At 37.2% G+C, this 19,304-nt stretch overlaps 1 protein-coding gene across 1 annotated transcript in view; it reads right to left on the bottom strand.

Annotated features, from left to right (window-relative positions):
- Positions 1-19,281, bottom strand: part of LOC107756064 (junctional adhesion molecule C-like) — a 27,600-nt gene extending 8,319 nt beyond the window's left edge. Inside the window, exon 1 of the mRNA XM_016573037.1 lies at positions 19,157-19,281. Within this exon, the coding sequence (XP_016428523.1) occupies positions 19,157-19,205 (49 nt within the window). The 5' untranslated portion in view covers positions 19,206-19,281. The remainder of the gene's footprint in view (positions 1-19,156) is intronic.
- Between the last annotated feature and the right edge of the window lie 23 nt (positions 19,282-19,304).

Here is a 19,304-nt window from a genome sequence, read left to right as displayed (position 1 = left end):
TATATATATATATATATATATATACAAACATATATGTATACATACACCTTTTTAAATATATAAATATAATTTCTCTCACTATCTACATAGACAGACAGACAGACAGACAGATAGATAGATAGATAGATAGATAGGCAGATAGATTTCTAAAACGACACATATAAATACATATACAAATATATTAAAATGATCCAAATTAAACAATTTAAAGAACTGAAAAAAACTATTAAGATTTTTTTTTTAACAAATTAAAGATGGATGGAAGCTATCCTGAAGCAATTTATTTATTTAGATGAGGTAAATTTAGGTAGACTAGACTAGGTTGCACTATCATGTGCAACAGGATTCATTTGCATTACTTCTAAATTTGGTGGTCTGTGACAGTTCACTTTTCGCCAGAGGCTCTGCTCTTTGCATTTGTAATTTTTGCATTCACGTGTGGATGCTATGGGTCTCTTGGAGGTATTTGAGGGCTAGACTCCAGCCAAGCTCCCCTCTGATCTAGCCAGGTCAAAGACTAAGCTTGAGTTGAGCCAGTGAGAGAGGGGCAGCGGTGTCACAGAATGCCTGAGTACATGTCACTTTGCGTCAGCATTAGTTACTGCAGGAGGCCCCCTTTCCTTTTGTCCTCCAGCCGACTGGAGTTCACAGGACCGGTGTGCGTATCTCCCATTCCACATCTCTGTCCTGTATCCCATTATGCCCCTTCTGCATGGCAACAAGCTTCAAATGAGGTGAGACTTTGACAGTCAGGTATGATTTAGTGATGGAAGATCAAAATAACTGAGTATGGCTTCAGTTGATTGCATTTGGAAATACTGTATTTTGGCATCAAAAAGCAGTACAGGGAAATTAATTTCACAGTTATGTCATATTAGGAATACTTTCCACCTCACATTCCAGTCACATGAAATAACTGGGATTGATTATATTAACTCTTTTTTCCAATAAAAATAGACCCCTTGTTTAGTGTCACACATCACATGGTTGAAGTCCACATGAACACCAATCGAAACCTTTGTTTTGTGACACAGTTTCAGGCAGTGGGAGTGAATGAATACTAAATTAATCGGGACAGGGCCTGATGGCAGAACAAAAGCATTCCTGATAGCAACAGTACAAAGGCGGATCACTTTTGAGTGGGACAATTTCACAATTTTTTTAATACAAATATTTGTTAAAATATATAGGCCTATTAAAAAATTAAGTTCTGTTAAAACTGAATTTACCGTTTTATCATTTAAAACAGTTCAAGTCAAAACATTATATAAAAATACTCGCATTTATAAAAAAAAAAAAAAACAATAATGAAATAAAAAATAACATTTTAAAATAAAAGGTACTATGGACTGGCCATCTTTCCATGTTTCTCGGCCTTCGGTCTGAGATGCTTCAGCATCACTTCAACCTTTAAAATAAATAAAATAAAATAAAATAAAAAACAAAACAAAATAAAATAAATCTAAAGTGTGTACAAAATGTGTACAAATCTAAAGTCCTTGAGACCCCAAACATCAGTAATTCAATATACTTTTTAGCATGTATTTTTTATTTTGTTTATAATAAGTATGCATAGGAAAAGCCTTGCTGTATCAACTTGATCTGTAAGTGCTTTTCAAGCTATTAAAATGGCCCTGTCTCAGAGACCCCAGCACAGAACATGAGGGTTAAAATGCAGCCTCAATTAACCACCATCACTGAACGTCTCCCAACACAGGTGAGTGATTATTCAGAGGGCAGTTGTACGAAGCAAGACCATGAGTTATTTTCCACAGGGGTGAGAACAGGTTACCGTTGGAGAAGCCTTTGCTATTTATAGCAGCTGTCAACAGCAGGCAGAGACTGTGCGGCATACTAATTGGTTGCATTTGCAGGTAAGTCAGAGCTGGGCATCTCCTCCCGTCCCATTTGTGGGCAGGAGCACTGACCGTCCCCCGATAAGATCTACTAGAGGCTTATTTTTAACCCTCGTGGCTCTCAGATGCCATTTCAACAACTGCTTTCCACAGAAACTGATAATGAGAGATATGAAACGCATTTGCATACATGCACATATTATTTAGACTATGCTTATCTCCTCCGTCAGCGATAAAAGGCCCTAATTTAGCTCACCAAATCAGCTGATCGGAGGATCCCGTATTCGCCGTGAGGCTCCAGCCGAAATCTGTAAATCGTGTCGCACTCGCACTCCGCTCCAGAATTAGCCGCTCACTGCTTTCAGCACAGATGGCGTCATCCCCGCTCACTGCAAATGCCTCACATTCTAGTACAAGCACACTGACCTCTTCCTTAATCCTAATTAGGACTGTAACTGTTCAAGAGCGGTGGCAGTACAAGTGTGCACTTTGAAACATTAAGAAAAACCTTGTCTTCTCTAACTTGTGACATTAAACAATATGAGATGGTGACGTGTCTGGATTTCTGATGACGTCTTTACGATGATGGATTAGAGCAATACATACAAGCGTCATTGCAGCCATACTCCATCCTGCGTGTTTCTCTAAATAATGGGCTGTGACAAATACATAGGCGAATTGGGCTAAATCCCTGAGCAGGCTTAATAAAATCGAGAGTGAGCTGAAGTCTAAAGGACATTAACTCATATATTCTCTCAGCTGTCCTAAAAGGGCCCAGTGCTGGAAACAACATCTATTGTTGAGCATGTGAATTGTGTAGCAAAGCAGCGAGGTGCGGATTGGCTGACAGCTGAATAATGCCACCCCACAGTCGCTGGAGACTTGTTGATTTAGCAAGGATATGCACATAATCCTCCTCACTTCCTGTTCAAAAGAAATGCCCCAGAATGCAATGGGGTAGGTGAAAACAGCACCCTGGGGATGACTCTTTGTATTGTTATGTGTCACAAATGTAATAAACATTTGGTGAAAAAATGTAAAAGTTATTTGTGTACATCTTGATAATTTTGAAAAGGTTATTTTAAGAAATTATAAAAAACATATTTGATAAAATATAACAAAAAACTATTTTAACCCCTTAAGTTCTGTTGAGAATTTTATATTTTTAAAACAATGTTGTACATGTAAAAATATTTATAAAATAAATTAATTATATAAAAAAAAAACTACAATGGACTGGCCATCTTGCATGGTGCTTCCCTGTCTATGGTCCAAAATGCTGGGATAGGATTTTTTATTTTTGGAAATGTAGCATGCTAATCATGTAATTATAACTTTTACTCACAATAATCTAACTAAAAAGTTATATAACATATTAAAACATATATACCCAAATAATAAATAAAACAAAAAACAAAATAAAATAAAATAATGGAGTAAACAAGACAATATCTCAGTCTCCATAGAATCACGCTCTCACTGAGCAGTGGCTAAACCAGCAGCAGGAAGCCTATAAACTGCATAATAGACCCGGTAGCAGCATTCACTCCTCTCTTCAAGATACAATCAGTGCTAAAACACCAAGCCAAGCAAAAACCCCTGAACTCTCATTGTCTATTGTACAGCGCTGGCCCCCCATAGCATCTCTTGTTAATTGCCTTTTGTTTGCACTCTTGTACAAAAGCCATGTTGTGTAGTGCTACTTGCTGCTCTGAACAGTTGGAGCTGAAGTTGTTGCTGCTGTTATAAAAATCTTTACCTCTGCCACATGCATCTGTTATAAAATAGATTGCATTTAAAAATGAAATCAATATGACTATTGGCTCAAGCATAACGTTCGTTTGTATCAGTAATTGTGGATTGATTTCTTGTCATCATACATTTACAATATAGAGAATTCTAGAAAAGTATAAAATGAGGATCATAGCTCCTGCCTGCCCCATAAAATGTATTAGTTATATTTTTGCATAATGATCCTTTGTGTTGTACATAATGCATTTTATTTTTTATGAATTTAATTTTCTGTCAAAATCATATTAATTTTAATCAGATTCAGAAAAAAAATAGTAATTTGCTGCTATATACGTAAGTAGTACAATCTGCAAAAAGGTTTCTACATGGCCACTTCTCTCTTTTCATTTGCAAATGTGCAAATACAGGCCACATTCACTTCTGGCTCTATAGCAACACCATAAAATACACCTTCTCTCTCCAGCACCTTCGCTTTGCTTCAGTACCAATGATGTACAGCACAGAGAGATTTAAATCAGGACCACAAACCCAATCAATCCATGAACACAGTTCTGCAAATACTGTATATAGCTGGTTATGCAAGCCTTTCATTTGAGAAACGGCCAAACACACAGACGTTGAGGTTTTCAGCAACACTAAAATGCAACAGAAAACCTGAGTAAATTAATTAACATGCATACGAAACTACACAGCAGACAAGTACTCCGGTCGTCTTGTGACAGTCTTCCGAGCTTTTTTTTTTTTTATCTCCAAAGTGTCTCTAATGTAAACAAGAGAGGGTCTACTCTCAGGATGATGTATACCGTGTTTAACCTTGTGTTCTACTGAAGAAACAAAGTCACCTACATCTTGGATGCCCTGGGGGTATTTTTACACACAATAATCAAACTAAAAATATAAAATTTTACCCAAATATATATATACCCAAATAATAAATAAAATAAAAACAGTGGAGTAAACAAGAGAATATCTCAGTCTCTATAGAATCTAGCTCTCACTGAGCAGTGACTAAACCAGCAGCAGGAAGCCTATAAACTGCATAATAGACCCGGTAGCAGCATTCACTCCTCTCTTCAAGATACAATCAGTGCTAAAACACCAAGCCAAGCAAAAACCCCTGAACTCTCATTGTCTATTGTACAGCGCTGGCCCCCCATAGCATCTCTTGTTAATTGCCTTTTGTTTGCACTCTTGTACAAAAGCCATGTTGTGTAGTGCTACTTGCTGCTCTGAACAGTTGGAGCTGAAGTTGTTGCTGCTGTTATAAAAATCTTTACCTCTGCCACATGCATCTGTTATAAAATAGATTGCATTTAAAAATGAAATCAATATGACTATTGGCTGAGGCATAACGTTAGTTTGTATCAGTAATTGTGGATTGCTTTCTTGTCATCACATATTTACTATATAGGGAATTCTAGAAAACAACAAGTAAAATGTGCTCAGTCATCTTAATGTCTTAATGTATAAAATGCATTTAGTCTTTTCTTTTTTTAATCTTGAACACAATGTATTTTTTTTTTTTTTTACATTTTACAAATTTTTCTCTTTAAATCAAATGAATTTTCATACTTAGATTTGAATAGAATTTGAAAAACAGCTTATATGCTGCTATACAAGTAGTAGAGTCTGCAAAAAGGTATGTTCCCTCATGACCACTTCTCTCTTTTCATTTGCAAATGTGCAAATACAAGCCACATTCCCTTCTGGCTCTATAGCAACACCATAAAATATGCCTTCTCTCTCCAGCACCATCGCTTTGCTTCAGTACCAATGATGAACTAGCACAGAGAGTTTTAAATCAGGACCACAAACCCAATCAATCCATGAACACAGTCCTGCAAATACTGTATATAGCTGCTTATGCAAGCCTTTCATTTGGAAAACAACCAAACACACAGACGTTAAGGTTTTCAGCAACACTAAAATGCAGCAGAAAACATATTTATCTGAGGATATGAATTAACATGAACAGTACTGTGACAGTCTTCTGGGCTTCTGAATCTCCAAAGGGTCTCTAATGTGAACGAGAGAGGGTCTACTCTCAGTATGATTTATACTGTGTTTAAACCGACTCGCCTGTTTGAGGAAGGCTTTTGGATCTGTTTTCAGGAACTGTACTTTGATGTCAGATTAATGCGCATCCTCATGCCAGATCCTCAGAGGTAATGCAGAACAGCCAGGCACGAGGGTCACTGATAATGTGTGTCGGTCTGAGACAACAGACAACAGGTGAGCCAGTGTTTGGACAGACACTAAAGGTGAGAGGTCAACCAGGGAAAGCTACTTTCAGGGCTGGATCGACTTTCTACAACTGTTGCAACTTTCTTTGTTTGCTGATTGTAAGGGATTATTCAGCCAAAAATGAAAATTTTGTCATCATGTGCTGTTTTAAACCTATATGGCTTTATATACCCACACTACCACTCAATTTTTTGAGTCTCTTATGCTCACTGAAGCTGCATTTATTTGATCAAAATTATAGAGAAAACAGTGATATTGTAAAATATTATTACAATTTGAAATAACTGTTTAATATGTTAATATATTTTACATTTTAATATATTCCTGTTAGGCAAAGCTGAATTTTCTTCAGTCTTAAGTGTCACATGATCCTTCAGAAATCTTTATAATATGCTGATTCGAAGCTCAAGAAACATTTCTTACTATAGTCAATGTTGAAAATGGATGTGCAGGATCTTTTTTTTTTTTGTGGAAACACTTTATTCAGTGTTCTTGGATGAATAGAAAGTTCATAAGAAGAGCATTTATTTGAAATAGAAATCTTTTATAACATTATAAATGTTTACTGTCACTTTTTATCAATTCAATTCATCCTCGCTGGATAAAAGTATTAATTTAAAAAGTTTACTGATCCCAGACTTTTGAACAGTATAATTTAAAATGTATTCATATAATATATAAAACTAAATAATAAAAAGGCCAAGATGTCAAGAATTTAAAGTGAATAAACTTACATTTCAGTCAATTTCACACATAAAACATTGGATTCAGAAGACAAGACTTACAGTATAACATATGTCATATGAACCACTTTTATGATACTTTTATTGTATTTTTATGGCCTTTTGAAGCATTAATTATCCAGACCCCATTCATTGTAATTGCATCAAAAAGAGTTTTGTGTTTCACATACGAAAAATATTTAACACTTTAGTAAGGGACCAATGCTAACTAGTTGCTTATTAGCATGCCGATTATTAACATATTGGCTGTTTATTAGTACTTATAAAGCACATATTCTGCATGACCATATTCTACATCCCTAATCCTACCCAATATCTAAAGTTAACAACTACCTTACTAATGATTAATAATCAGCAAATTAGGAGTTTATTGAGGCAAAAGTCATAGTTAATGGTTTGTTAACAGCGAGAACTGGAACTTAAATGAAGTGTGACCAAATATTCTTATGTAATCAGAATATTCACATAAATTCCATTATAAAACAGAAAGAATTTTCCAGCTTGTACTGAGAAGCTTTATGCATAAACATCTTCAGTTTCATGTGCAAGACTGATCAGTCCTCAGAGACTGAGTGTCAACACTACCACAAATTAAAACAGTGAGAGTTTTGCATAAATCTGTAATATATACCCGTGCTTCACCTAAAAAAAAGGCTGAGGAATTTAAAGAGAGCGAGTTAGGCTGAAACAACAGATGTTCGCAAAGGCATGCTTCAGACTCAAATAGTTCGCATACGCCGTCTAAGTGGCCAGAGAGGGAATGCTGCAGTATAACAGGTGGGGTGAGAGTGGGGAGGTTCACGGCTCAGGACGCACACCATCTGAGCACCACGCAAGCAGTGACCTCCCCAAAGGAACCACTTTATCACCTGCTCAGGAAGATCCCCTCTTGTTTGGGAAATGCTTTGCTCCTGCTCACTCGGCGAAAATGTGGAGCATTCGATGCCCATCCGTTTGCACGGACATCCAAAACAAATGTGGACATTCCGGTGGACTGTGGGAGGATGTAAAAGACTGACATCTTGATGCAACCACAGGAAAGCACATGATATCATGTGGCTGTAGCAGCGGAGCAAGGGTGTGTACTTCTATTCAACAGTCAGATTCTGTTGCTCTTCTCCCCATTTGCAGATATGCCAGAAGCGTTAACACTTGCAAAAACAAACGCAGCATATTTCAAATCATAAAATGTTCTTGGTTTTCCACAGAGGCAACATTAAAACTTCAATCCTTCATGATTTACCAACAGTGACATTTCAACTGCTTTGGCGCTTCTTTAAAGCCCAGGAGGCCACACTGATTAAGGATGGAGATTACAGACACATCTGATGTTAACATGCCCAGATTCAAAAGAATAAATCAGGGAAAGAACCACGCTTACAAGTGGAGCTTGAGCCAGAAGTATTCAAATAAAGTGAACCAGTTTAATATCCATTCTTTCATGAGGCAACCTGAATATTGTGAAAGGTGCATTAGAATGGAAAACTGTATTTTCCTTGGCATAGTTGAATAATAACAGTTCTGTACATGGAAATGACATACCGTAAGCCTCAAACACCATTGTTTACTCCTTCTTATGTAAATCTCGTTCATGCAAAATACCACTGAAAAATAGGGGAATCAGAACATAACATCCGAATCAAAACATAACACCGACTGTAAAAAACAAGCGAGGATAATAGCGAAAGTGGCAGATCATGGAAATAAATGTTATGTTCCAGGCTGTGCAGGGGATGTGATGTGGAGGGATCGGTTGGTGTCTGTATTCAGAAAGGCACGGAAAACAAATAACCACTAAAGGGACAACATACAGAACTACCACATTTTGCTATAAGTTTGATTGCATCATATAATACTTGCTGTTAATAGTGTTCATCGTCTGTTTGATTACGTCTTTAATTGATTTTTCCGTACATTTCTGCCATATGTACATTGACTGAGAGTCACCACTGATAAGCTACCACTAAATATTGTAGAAACTTAATTTGCTGTAAAGTTGCATTGCAACGATTTGTATCGTGAAAAGCACTATACAAATAAACTTGAATTGAATTGAAAACTGAGATTTCTTTCCTCCCACTGTTTTATTTTCCACTCTATTTGCTGTAATCTGGGATTCCAGTTCCTTTCTTCCATATCTCTACACCACACCATCCCTAATATTTTAATGACTTTGTCTTGGGTTTTCAGACCAAAATTTAATTTGGCTACGTTGCTTTGCAATGATTTGTATCGTGAAAAGCGCTGTACAAATAAACTTGAATTGAATGGTTAGCTGCTTGCTAGCGGTAGCCTGTTATATTACAGTACATTGACTGAGGATGATGGGGAATGATTTACAGATCCTGAGCAACACTGACCAGCATCTGATCTTGTAAAATGTGTGGTAAGTACTGCTGCTGTAGTTTACACAGAGCACGTGCGATCGCAAATCTCGAAAGTGAAAGTAAAAAGCCATCGTGCCTTCCAAATAAGGTAAAAACAGACCATTTCATTCTAGGGACAAATCGTAGGGTTGTAAATGGACATGTAAAATCGTTTCTGGAGATTTTTTGAGATTTTTTTTGAGATATGTAGATATCAGAGAACAATTTAAAATATTGTATCAATGCATTCTATGGCACCTTTAAGTAGGGCTGGGTATAGACATTTCCTGATTCATATGGGTATATTTAATTTACAATGTTCATTTAAATTAGAAATAGTAACGGTAATGTGAGGTAATGGTATCTTGATGTTGACACAGTAACCAATCTGTTGGAATCAGTGAATTCATCAGACTGATTCAAACTCTTAAGCTTGTCAGTTTTTTTTAATGATTCATCAAAAGGACTCGCTCAAAGAGTTATTTGTTTGCGAATCGCACTGTACTGATTGTGCCGCATGGTTTTGATTCACTTAAAATAACCATTTTATAAGAATCATTAGTTTGTGAATCAGATGTTAACATGTCCAGTTTAAAAAAATGAATCAGGGAAAGAATCTTGCTTATAAGTGAAGCTTGAGCCAGAAGTATCGGAAAGTAGGCCTGGGTATCGATACACATTTCCTGATTTGATTCTGATTCATAAGGGTATTTTTTAGTTATAATGTCCATTTAAATAGTAAATGGTAATGGTAATGATGTTGATTCAGTAACCGCTCAGTTGGATTTAGAATTCATCAAACTGATTCAATCTCCTAAACTTGTCAGTTTTTTTTAATGGTTCATCACAAGGACCCACTCAAAAGAGTCATTTGTTTGTGATTAGAATTACACTGGTTGTGCTGCATGTACCAGTTTATAAGAATCATTAATTCCTGAGAAACAAACTACACCGACAATGCTGTTGTCAATATGTGCATGTTTCATGGAGCAGGCCATTTTATCTCATCACATTCAATTTGGAGGGTAAGCTGAGGTAAAATATAGGTCTTCTTTTGCTGAAAAACTGCAGATTCAGCAAAAAAAAAAAGTGGCGCAGGAAACACTAGCACAGCGTAAAAGATTGATTCAAACAATTGATAAAGTGAGCATTCACCTGTTTATCAAGATCTCACAATTATCATCAAATGTTGGTGCATTCAAGCTAATCCACAAATGTAGAGCAAAACTCCACCTACTGTAATCCTACTGTATCCTTACTACTGTAAGGATTTATACACACTGCATACATTTTGCATTGGCTGATCCAGATGTGCATGCCTGCCAATTCCTAATGTCCTGACCCGACTGCATGACGCTTATCTGCTTTAAGCCTTTGCTGCCCAGAGAGAATACAATGTAAACTCACTAATGAGGGTAGTTTTACGGGGGGAATAGTATTTCCTCAACTGCTGAAAATATCTCTCACGCAGTCAACTCTATTGCCGTCATTTTGGAATCTCCAATTTGGATAGCAGTAGTTATAATTAACCCCACCCATGATAAGTGTAACACATGCGATGTCTACTTCTGATAGACAACTGCACTCCATTTTCCTGAAATGCGGCCAGATCAAACATCCAGCAAACTGATACAAGAATAAGTGCTTTAGCCTACATTTTCTACCTCAGATTTAGAGATTCCATTGTACTGATGGTCTCGACTTGTGCAAATATTCTCCCTCAACAATATGATGTTGCCCATAGACATATGAGGAGTGATCTTGAGTAGTGCTGATAAGAAATAAAGCTGCATGGTTGCCCACTTCTGCACGAATGACTCCGTAGCAGAGAATTTATTTCACTGTACGTCTGTAGCAGTTTCAACCGCTCAAAAATGGAGATTCCAAGTGAAAATTCCATGAATGTGCACAGAACCATAAGATAATTGTGCAGTGGAAAAGAGGAAGAAAAAGAATCTATTCTCAACTTTGGGGAAAACTTTCACTTCTGATGCGTGCAATGGCTATATGGGCCCGTACTTTCAAGGGACCAAGCTAAAAGGCATTATTTGTGTGTCTTCTTGGGCCTTATTTTTGCCATAAATTATTTGTTGTCTCTATTCTTTCTCTACTGTTTTATGTTTTAATATTTCAAGAAGCCACACATCAGTGTTCTCTTTGTTCTTCAGTCCACAGAACAACAAAGGGAAGCTGTAATTTAAGGTACTACACAACACGTCCTCAGACAATGTGGCTTCCTGCCTCTTCTAGCTCAGTACTGTGAAATTAAACACAATAATCTCATCCACAATAAGTGCACTGCATCATGATAGAAACATAGTAAAAAAAAATATTAAACTTATTTCTCTACACAAAAGAATAAAAAAAAAATTAAAAAGAGAAAGTACTAAGTGTCCCTTGAGCTTGGAGGCAAATGATTGAAACTAACCTTCACAGAAATTCAATTGAAGGATCAGCATAATTAGAAATTCTCTGTCCTCTAAAGAAACAATTTATGCAAATGCCATTGCAGTTCAATACTTTCAGAAGCCAGAAATTATCATAGGGCATTAGGAAAAATTGCTACAGCCAATCATTTCTACTATTTATGAGAACATCCCCCAGGCCATGCACACTCCCAGAGCGTTGCCAATGAAGAGGTCAAGTACAACAGATACAGGCTGTTAATGTAGTGCAATAATGCTTACAAATACACAACAGTGTATATCTAATACTAAATCGATGCACAAATAAAATTATAATCCAGATCTTGCCTGAGCACTGATACTCTGATATAAACTGATACATGAAACTATATTAAATATATTGATAATGCATAAAAATGCATATGGAAAACATCCACCTTGTGATCTGTAATCTTGTTTATACTCAATTTAAATTTATACATTAAATCAAAGTTACAAAGCTACACTTTTGCATTCCTTCTGTATTTGTACTTTGTCTTGCTCTGATGTTTCGGTAAACATCAACAACAGCAGCATCTTTTCCACTTCGGTTAGTTACAGTAAGATCTTTTAATTACATCCAGCATTCTGGCATTGTTTCCGTATCTCTGCACGTTATTAGGACGTCTTAAGTCTCAGTAAATCTTCTTAAAGGCTACTGGCTGATTAGTTTCCCGCAGGAAGCGTCTCATGCACCCTATCTTAGCGACTCCTTTTAAGGTCATCTTGGTGTACGCTGATATGCAGTCGTGATGTAAACACGTGGCCTGTATTGTCTGCTATAGGGCAAATCTCTGAGATAACATGTTCGCCTTGGGACACCCTGAATAAACTGCTATGTATAACCGTCAGTTTTCAGAAAACAAGCAAAAAATTAGCTTTTTGCCATGATACTTAGGCCCAATCCCATTTCTACCCCTTACCCCAACCCCTCCGTTTCGCGCGTTCACGTCAAGGGGTAGGGGTGTCTCGATTCGCTTTTGGTTGGAGGCGAAGGGGTAGGTGGAGGGGCCAGACAGCCCTTCAAACAAAGATTTTTCGGGACCACACTTCAAACAAAAGTGTATGAAAATTATCTCAGCATAAACCGGATACAGCGGCAACATGGCTGCCCAAGCGAACAAATAAACCCATAAATGTAAGCATTTTTGGCATTAAGATTTTAAAGAAAAGTAATTATTTGATTTATGTTACATTCAATCGTGTGTTCATATTTACAGTCATGTTATTAAAGTAAAGTTTGCTAATGTTAAATCATTACTGACCGCACGATGGTGCCACAACATATTTTCATATCTGATCAGGACGATAACCACCATAGACATTGAGGGGGATAATTAGAATAATTAGAAATCGCTAAACCTTTTTCTCAAATTTTGCCTATTCGAGAGAGAGAGATGAAAGTTGCGTGTAGGCGCATCTGTGCATCTCTCTTTACAATGAGTGAGTTCACTTCAAAAACAGCTACATTTTCCTCTCGTTGCTAGAAAATATAATATAGTGATTCAGTGTTTAAACTGTTATTAATAAAAGTCGCGGGGCAGCACTGACAAGTTTCTTTGCTCCTAGATGTGTGAGCTGCGCAATCTCTGATGTGTGTGTGTGTCAGTAAGTAGTGCTTTTAGCCTATATAGAACGGCTCTAATGCACACCAATATAGGTGTCTGTATTGTAGGGGCTAGAGAACGTATAATGACGTGTAACGGTATAGTAGTGGTGTCCCATTTCCTAACCCAGAGAGGAGTTACACTGCAAATAAGATTCTCATTAAGGTTGCTCCGTTTATGTTGCCTTAACTTATCAACTGCTAATCATTCTTTCATACAGTGGAGGCACTATTTTAAGAGAGGTATTTTGCAGCTATTGCTCTTTAAAATATATAGGCTTAAAGGCACTACAAATGGAAATCGTTAAAAATGTATATGAAATAGGCTAGGGTAATACATTTTCTCCTTTCTGGTGAACAGCCATGCGAACCCAATGAAAAAGTGGGCCGTCGAGCAGGTGATAAATTGTTCTTATGACTGACTGTATGCGGGTCTGACTAAGAGTCATAAAAATGACAAAGCGTAATTTGATGGAGGGATAATAAATCCAAGTGGATGAGCTGTTTGTTGATAGAGTTTCGTATCATTTATCGGAGTTTCTTGAACAGCCACACATCATCTCCCACAGTCACTAACCTCAAAAATGAGCCTCTGCTTGTGTGAACTTCTCAGTATTTGGAAATGTGAAAATCTGTCACGCTCATCATCTTATTCCCTCAAAACCTCTGCTGGAACAGTCAACAAATGCATTTGTGGGTCTTTTTGTATCACCATGCCGAAGTCATCTGCTCTTCATAGCAGTCACTTTAGAACTTGATATCTGCTGTGAGGGATTCAAATCATCGTCACCAAGGTGAATCAAGGGAGTTAGTCTGTTCTATCTGTCAACATTTGTACTTCAGATAGCCAACATCAAATACAAGGTGTGCAAATGGCAGATGTTTCAGCTGAGAGGAACTCAATGAAGATGCCACTCCGTTTAAGATCTTAAAGGGGTCATATGATGCGATTTCAATTTTTCCTTTCTCTTTGGAGTGTTACAAGCTCTTGGTGCATAAAGAAGATCTGTAAAGTTGCAAAGACTAAAGTCTCAAATCCAAAGAGATATTCTTTATAAAAGTTAAGAGTCAGCCACACCTACCTAAAACGCCTCGTTCTAACACGCCCCAACATACCTACGTCACTATGTGGGAAGATTTGCATAATGCCGCCCAAATGTTCACGCAAAGAAAGAAGGCCTAACTTTTATTCTCGCTGTAGTTTTGTTGTTTCCGCCGCCATGTCGTAAAGACGCTGTGTGCTTTGTTGTTAAAGCGAAACTGAAATACACAAAATACTGTTCTTTTTAGCAGCATCATATGACCCCTTTAACTGTTTTCTGTCCTTACACATCATTAGATGCATGAGACATAAGGCAGTGGAATGAAGAAAAGTGTTTTTGACGGCATGTTATGCACCAGACATTGCAAAAGACGTCAGACACAAGCACAACAGCATGTTTACCTAGAAAAAGAATTGAAAAGCAGCACATGTGGAATTCAGAATGCATTTTGTTTGAACGCCACCTTAGTCTGTTTGTGGGTGATATAAAACCAACATATTACAGTTAGAATTTCAGTTATTATCATGTCAGTTCTATTCAAACTATTACTGTCGTATGCATTTGTGAGCTTATAAACAGGGCACATGGCTTGTTTCCATAGAGAGCCCAGCATTGATTCCAGCGGCTGTCAGATGATCTGTTGCATATTTCTATTTTTAGCAATAATAATTACCTTTGTGATTACATTACAAATCAAGGTTCAATTTGAATTCGTTCCATACACGAAACAAGTCTATTTGAAAATGAAAACTGAAGGGGAGAGAGACGCTCATTATCTCAGTCTCTGAAATTGGCTAATAAGAAATTAGTGCATGAAGCCGACAGTTTCCAACTGATTCACTCTGGAGCTATTCACCTACTGGGAAAGACAAAGTTGAGAAAAAAATTGCACAGTCTTTTCCTTTGGAAGGATGTGACAAGATAGAAATCAGTGACAGGAAATGATCTAAACGGTCTTCAGTATTCAGAAATGATCACCCAAACTTGGAATAAATAAAGAAGAACTGTATCTGTGAAGTTGAAAATATGCAAACACTAATTATGTATTATGATAATTACATGAACATTGTTTTAGAAATACTAGTCATGAGACAGTCAAAAATCAAATATAATAAAAAAAAGAAAGACAAAACGATTTAAAGGCATAATTCAAAAATAACCCAAAAAGAACAAATTAAACCCATTTTTTTTCTTCTGTGGAAAAACATTTGAAAAAAAATGTTGGCTCAACACTCACTCTTTTTTAGTTATAACAACTTCTAATAAAGTTACGTTCAACCAACAACCTAAATTGTGTTAGAGGAAATCAATTATTTGTAGCATAAACACAAATTTTTACGTTTATTACAAAAAAAATTAAGCTGCTCCAAATATTTAAGGTGGTCCCAGAACCAATTATTCTTGAGTATTTCAGTTTAAATAAACAGCTAATAACACATGCTAAATGCAATGTATTTAGTATGTAAATTTAATGAACAAGTAAGATATTACCTGTCACTGGCATTAGCGGATTGCAGTGTAGCCTCCAACAACCTAACCACAAGCACTACTGCATAGTGGTAACCACAAAAACTTCAACATAACAGGAACACTTTTACATGTAAAACATAACAGCATTAAACACTTACAGGTCTTTACCTTCACTAATAAAACATATAAAAATAACACTATCCAGTCCTATGCAAAGCATGTTGGGAACTAGAAATCCACTGTCCAATTTCCAAAGTTAACAAGACCATTTTATTAAGTTACTATAACTTAATTTTTTAAGAAAATGAACTGACACAGAAATCTGAGTTTACATTACACACAATATTATGCTGACGTAATTATCAACATTATGTTAACTGAACTCATCAAAATAATGTTTGCAAATTAAAAGGTTTAATTAAATCATTAAATTAGAATTTTCAACTCACAACCATGCATTTATTTAAGTTGTGTTAACAGGTCCCCAAAATGATTTTTTAAGCAATGAAAGTGGAGAAAGTGGACCCCTTTGACTTTCACTTTATGTTAAAAACAGTCTTTCAAAATATCTACATTTGTGCTCCAAGAAAAAAGAAAGTCAGGGATGACACGAAATAAAAATAAATGTGGGTTCTGTCCTAATCCTGCTCCTTTGACGGGCTCCAGTATATCCAGCACAGCAGTCAGGAACTATTTTGATCAATGCCCATCTTACACATGGAAGTCTTATTGACATTTAGGGAATGCACATGCTTGCCATTCCTGACTTGCGAATCTGTTAGTTCTAGGCTTTCCCTTCCACATCTGTCACTGCTTACCAAAAGATACAAATTAATAAAAAGCAGGATACGCAACACCTTTCATGTTTCCATTTCATAAGAACCTCTCAGATCACGTTTATTTAAATGGATTAGTTTTTTAATACTGAAAATGCTAAATGTTTCGTACTCAACCGACACCTTTACATCATCTTCACCTCTGCGTGTCTGCTATTACGCATATGAAGTGAATGAATTCTCACGGCTTCTGTTTGTGGGTGAGCATTCCACATTTGTTCTCAATGCTGAGTATCTGTGGTGGGCTGAGTGGGACATATTTCAGCTCCGTGTCAGGGGGGTCCTCCGTTTACTCGCACCCACAACCGCTCAGCTGTTTCTGCACGTTACTCCGGGTTACTCCGGCTGGCTGACCGGACATGTGCCGTTCTCCTGTTGCTCAAAGACTCAGCATGTTTCATCACGACAGCCTGCCTGTCCCGGTACCCATGCGGATTACGCTGGGACCCCCGTCTGGAATTTTTCCCATCACTATACAGTGACGATAAACTTCCTTTGGGAACACAAGATGCTGTTTACAACATACTTTTCTGATGTGGTACCTTCCAGCTCAAATGAACCAAAGTACGTGCGGAAGGGCAACGTGTCTTTGTCCGCAACAGCCCTGGGTGAAGAACACAGAGAACGGCTATCTTTTCCGTGCAGATTTCTCTCTGTCGCTTACTGAACACATCAAAAATGTCAGCTTGTAACTGATGGATATGCCCAGAAGGTCCAGCATGCTTTTCATGAACCCCCAGAAAGTAATTTGCTGGGAAGCAGCGGGTGGAAGAGAAAGCACACTCAGCCTTCTAGGGACAAGCTATCACTTTCACTGTTTTTCACTATTTAAGCTGTATTTAATCACATCTGAAGTACTAACCTCATGAACAGACAATTATCAGCATTTTCATAGGCGACACAATGGTGAATATGTTTTACTGTTTCACGACACCACGTTTCTCCAAAGTCTGAAGCGTTCGCTGTGGACTAAAATGGAAGTCTACCACTCGTCCAAGCATTCATCTAAAATATGGGGTGTGATCTCAACCTTTGTACTATTCCTGAATCTATTTTATCCTATCCAGTAAAGCATATCTTGGCACCAAAAATGCTGGCAAAAGACACCGGAGAGTTTCCACTGTACAAATACACTCCAGAGACTAGACACAGGCTTTTAAGCATATAAGGTATAACAAAGCACAGAGAAACTGCTTTTGGCATAGACTTTCGATTGTTCTGTTGATGAGGTGACTTACATTGTAAATGTAATTTTAATCCAAATTAAACTACACCGACTAACAAATTCTACAGAACTCGTAGAGTTATGTTTAAAATTGCTTAAAATTACACTCCACATTAGTTGCAATGTATTTAAATACTAAAAAACAACGCATGTTTTAAAAAATTTAACATGGCCACTGTAATGAAAAGTGTTACATTTTTAAACTACAGTCAAATATATATTTAAATGACTACTGAATTTGCTAAATCTAATTGTAAAACTAACTTTAAACACTGTTCTCCTTCTCAAAAACATAAATGAATTAAATAAACGAAGGGACAAAAAGAAATTGAGAATAAGAAAGATGGTACATTTTAGAGTAGCCTATGTATACAACACAACACAGACTTACCAGCAGTATAGTGCTTAGTCTATAATTAAGCCAATCAGCACACTTGAATAATCACAGGAGATGTGCAGTTTCTACAAGAGCCTACATGACTCCTTACAACCACAACCTTTAAAAAGGTCATTTAAATCAAACAAAAGTAATAGAGATAAACAGAAAATAAAAAGCACATGACCTGAATAACTGAAAGAGTTTATACTGGCTTCAAAATCGAATTCAACAAACTGTCGATATTAATTATTTAGGCCACAACATCGAAGCTACTGATTATTTTCAGGCCACAGAAAGAAAAGAAACCTCATCTTCTGACTGAATTTAATTAAGCTATTGGTCTAGACGGAGTCTGAAGCCTCTGATTAAATTACATCCGACTCTTCAAACGATCCAGGACAAAAATATGCCATCTTTTTAATTATTTCCCCGAGCCCTAAATTTAAGACCGAAGTATTGTGCAGGCTGAAGGCAATATGCTGTTCAAAGCCCGCCGACTGATCCCCTCTCGTGAATACTTTAGGCAGAAAACCGTTATCTCGCAATAAACATGTCCCGCTTCCACTCAAACAGTTTCTAATAGTTAAAAAAAACACCCAAAACTAACGAAAACGTGACCATTTTGAAAAAGCAAAATGGAGAAAACAACAACATCAAAACACTACTCAGTCCTCATTTGTTTATGCCATTTCAAAAACTTTTAAAGCGTGAACAAAGAACTGAGCCGAATGGTCCAGTGAATCAAAACAGCACGAAGCGAGTTTTATGGGATTATAAAGGCTGAGCTTTAAAAGCAAATCTAATATTCCCGTAAACAACCCATGTAACCTGTAGAATAAGGGAATTATAGAGGCGTGCGGATTTTGTTATGGTTAACGTTAGTTGGACAAACACGCAGAGCGGGATGCGAGTTTCAGCCGGCGATGAGAAACAGTCCAGCGAGAGAAAACTAAAACCTCAAGCTCATGCCGCGAAACACGGCATATCCACACGAAAATGTTACTTTTATCCCACTTTGGATTCAACAGCCACATCTAACATCTCATCTAAAAGAGCTAACGGGTTAGCGCAATAGTTTAGTTGGCTTGAAGAGACGAGCATTTCAAGAACTTCGATAAATGATTCACCGCTATTTGTATCACTTTTGCCTCTTCTACAAAGAAAGTATAATAGTGTGGGTATGCGTACTCACATTGCATGGAAAGGAGAAGCAGAACGCAAGCCAGTGGTGTTAACGCCATCTTGGAGTCGATGAAATGTTCGGTTTAGCTGTACATGCGCAAAGTAAAGGGCTTTAGGAGAGGATGGAGAGGGCTCGCGCTCACCGACCGGAGAGAGAG

The sequence above is a fragment of the Sinocyclocheilus rhinocerous genome, unplaced genomic scaffold (genome assembly GCF_001515625.1).
Source record: "Sinocyclocheilus rhinocerous isolate Xijiao unplaced genomic scaffold, SAMN03320098_v1.1 scaffold682, whole genome shotgun sequence".
Taxonomy (NCBI): Eukaryota; Metazoa; Chordata; class Actinopteri; order Cypriniformes; family Cyprinidae; genus Sinocyclocheilus; species Sinocyclocheilus rhinocerous.
This window is presented reverse-complemented; position numbering and strand designations above follow the sequence as displayed.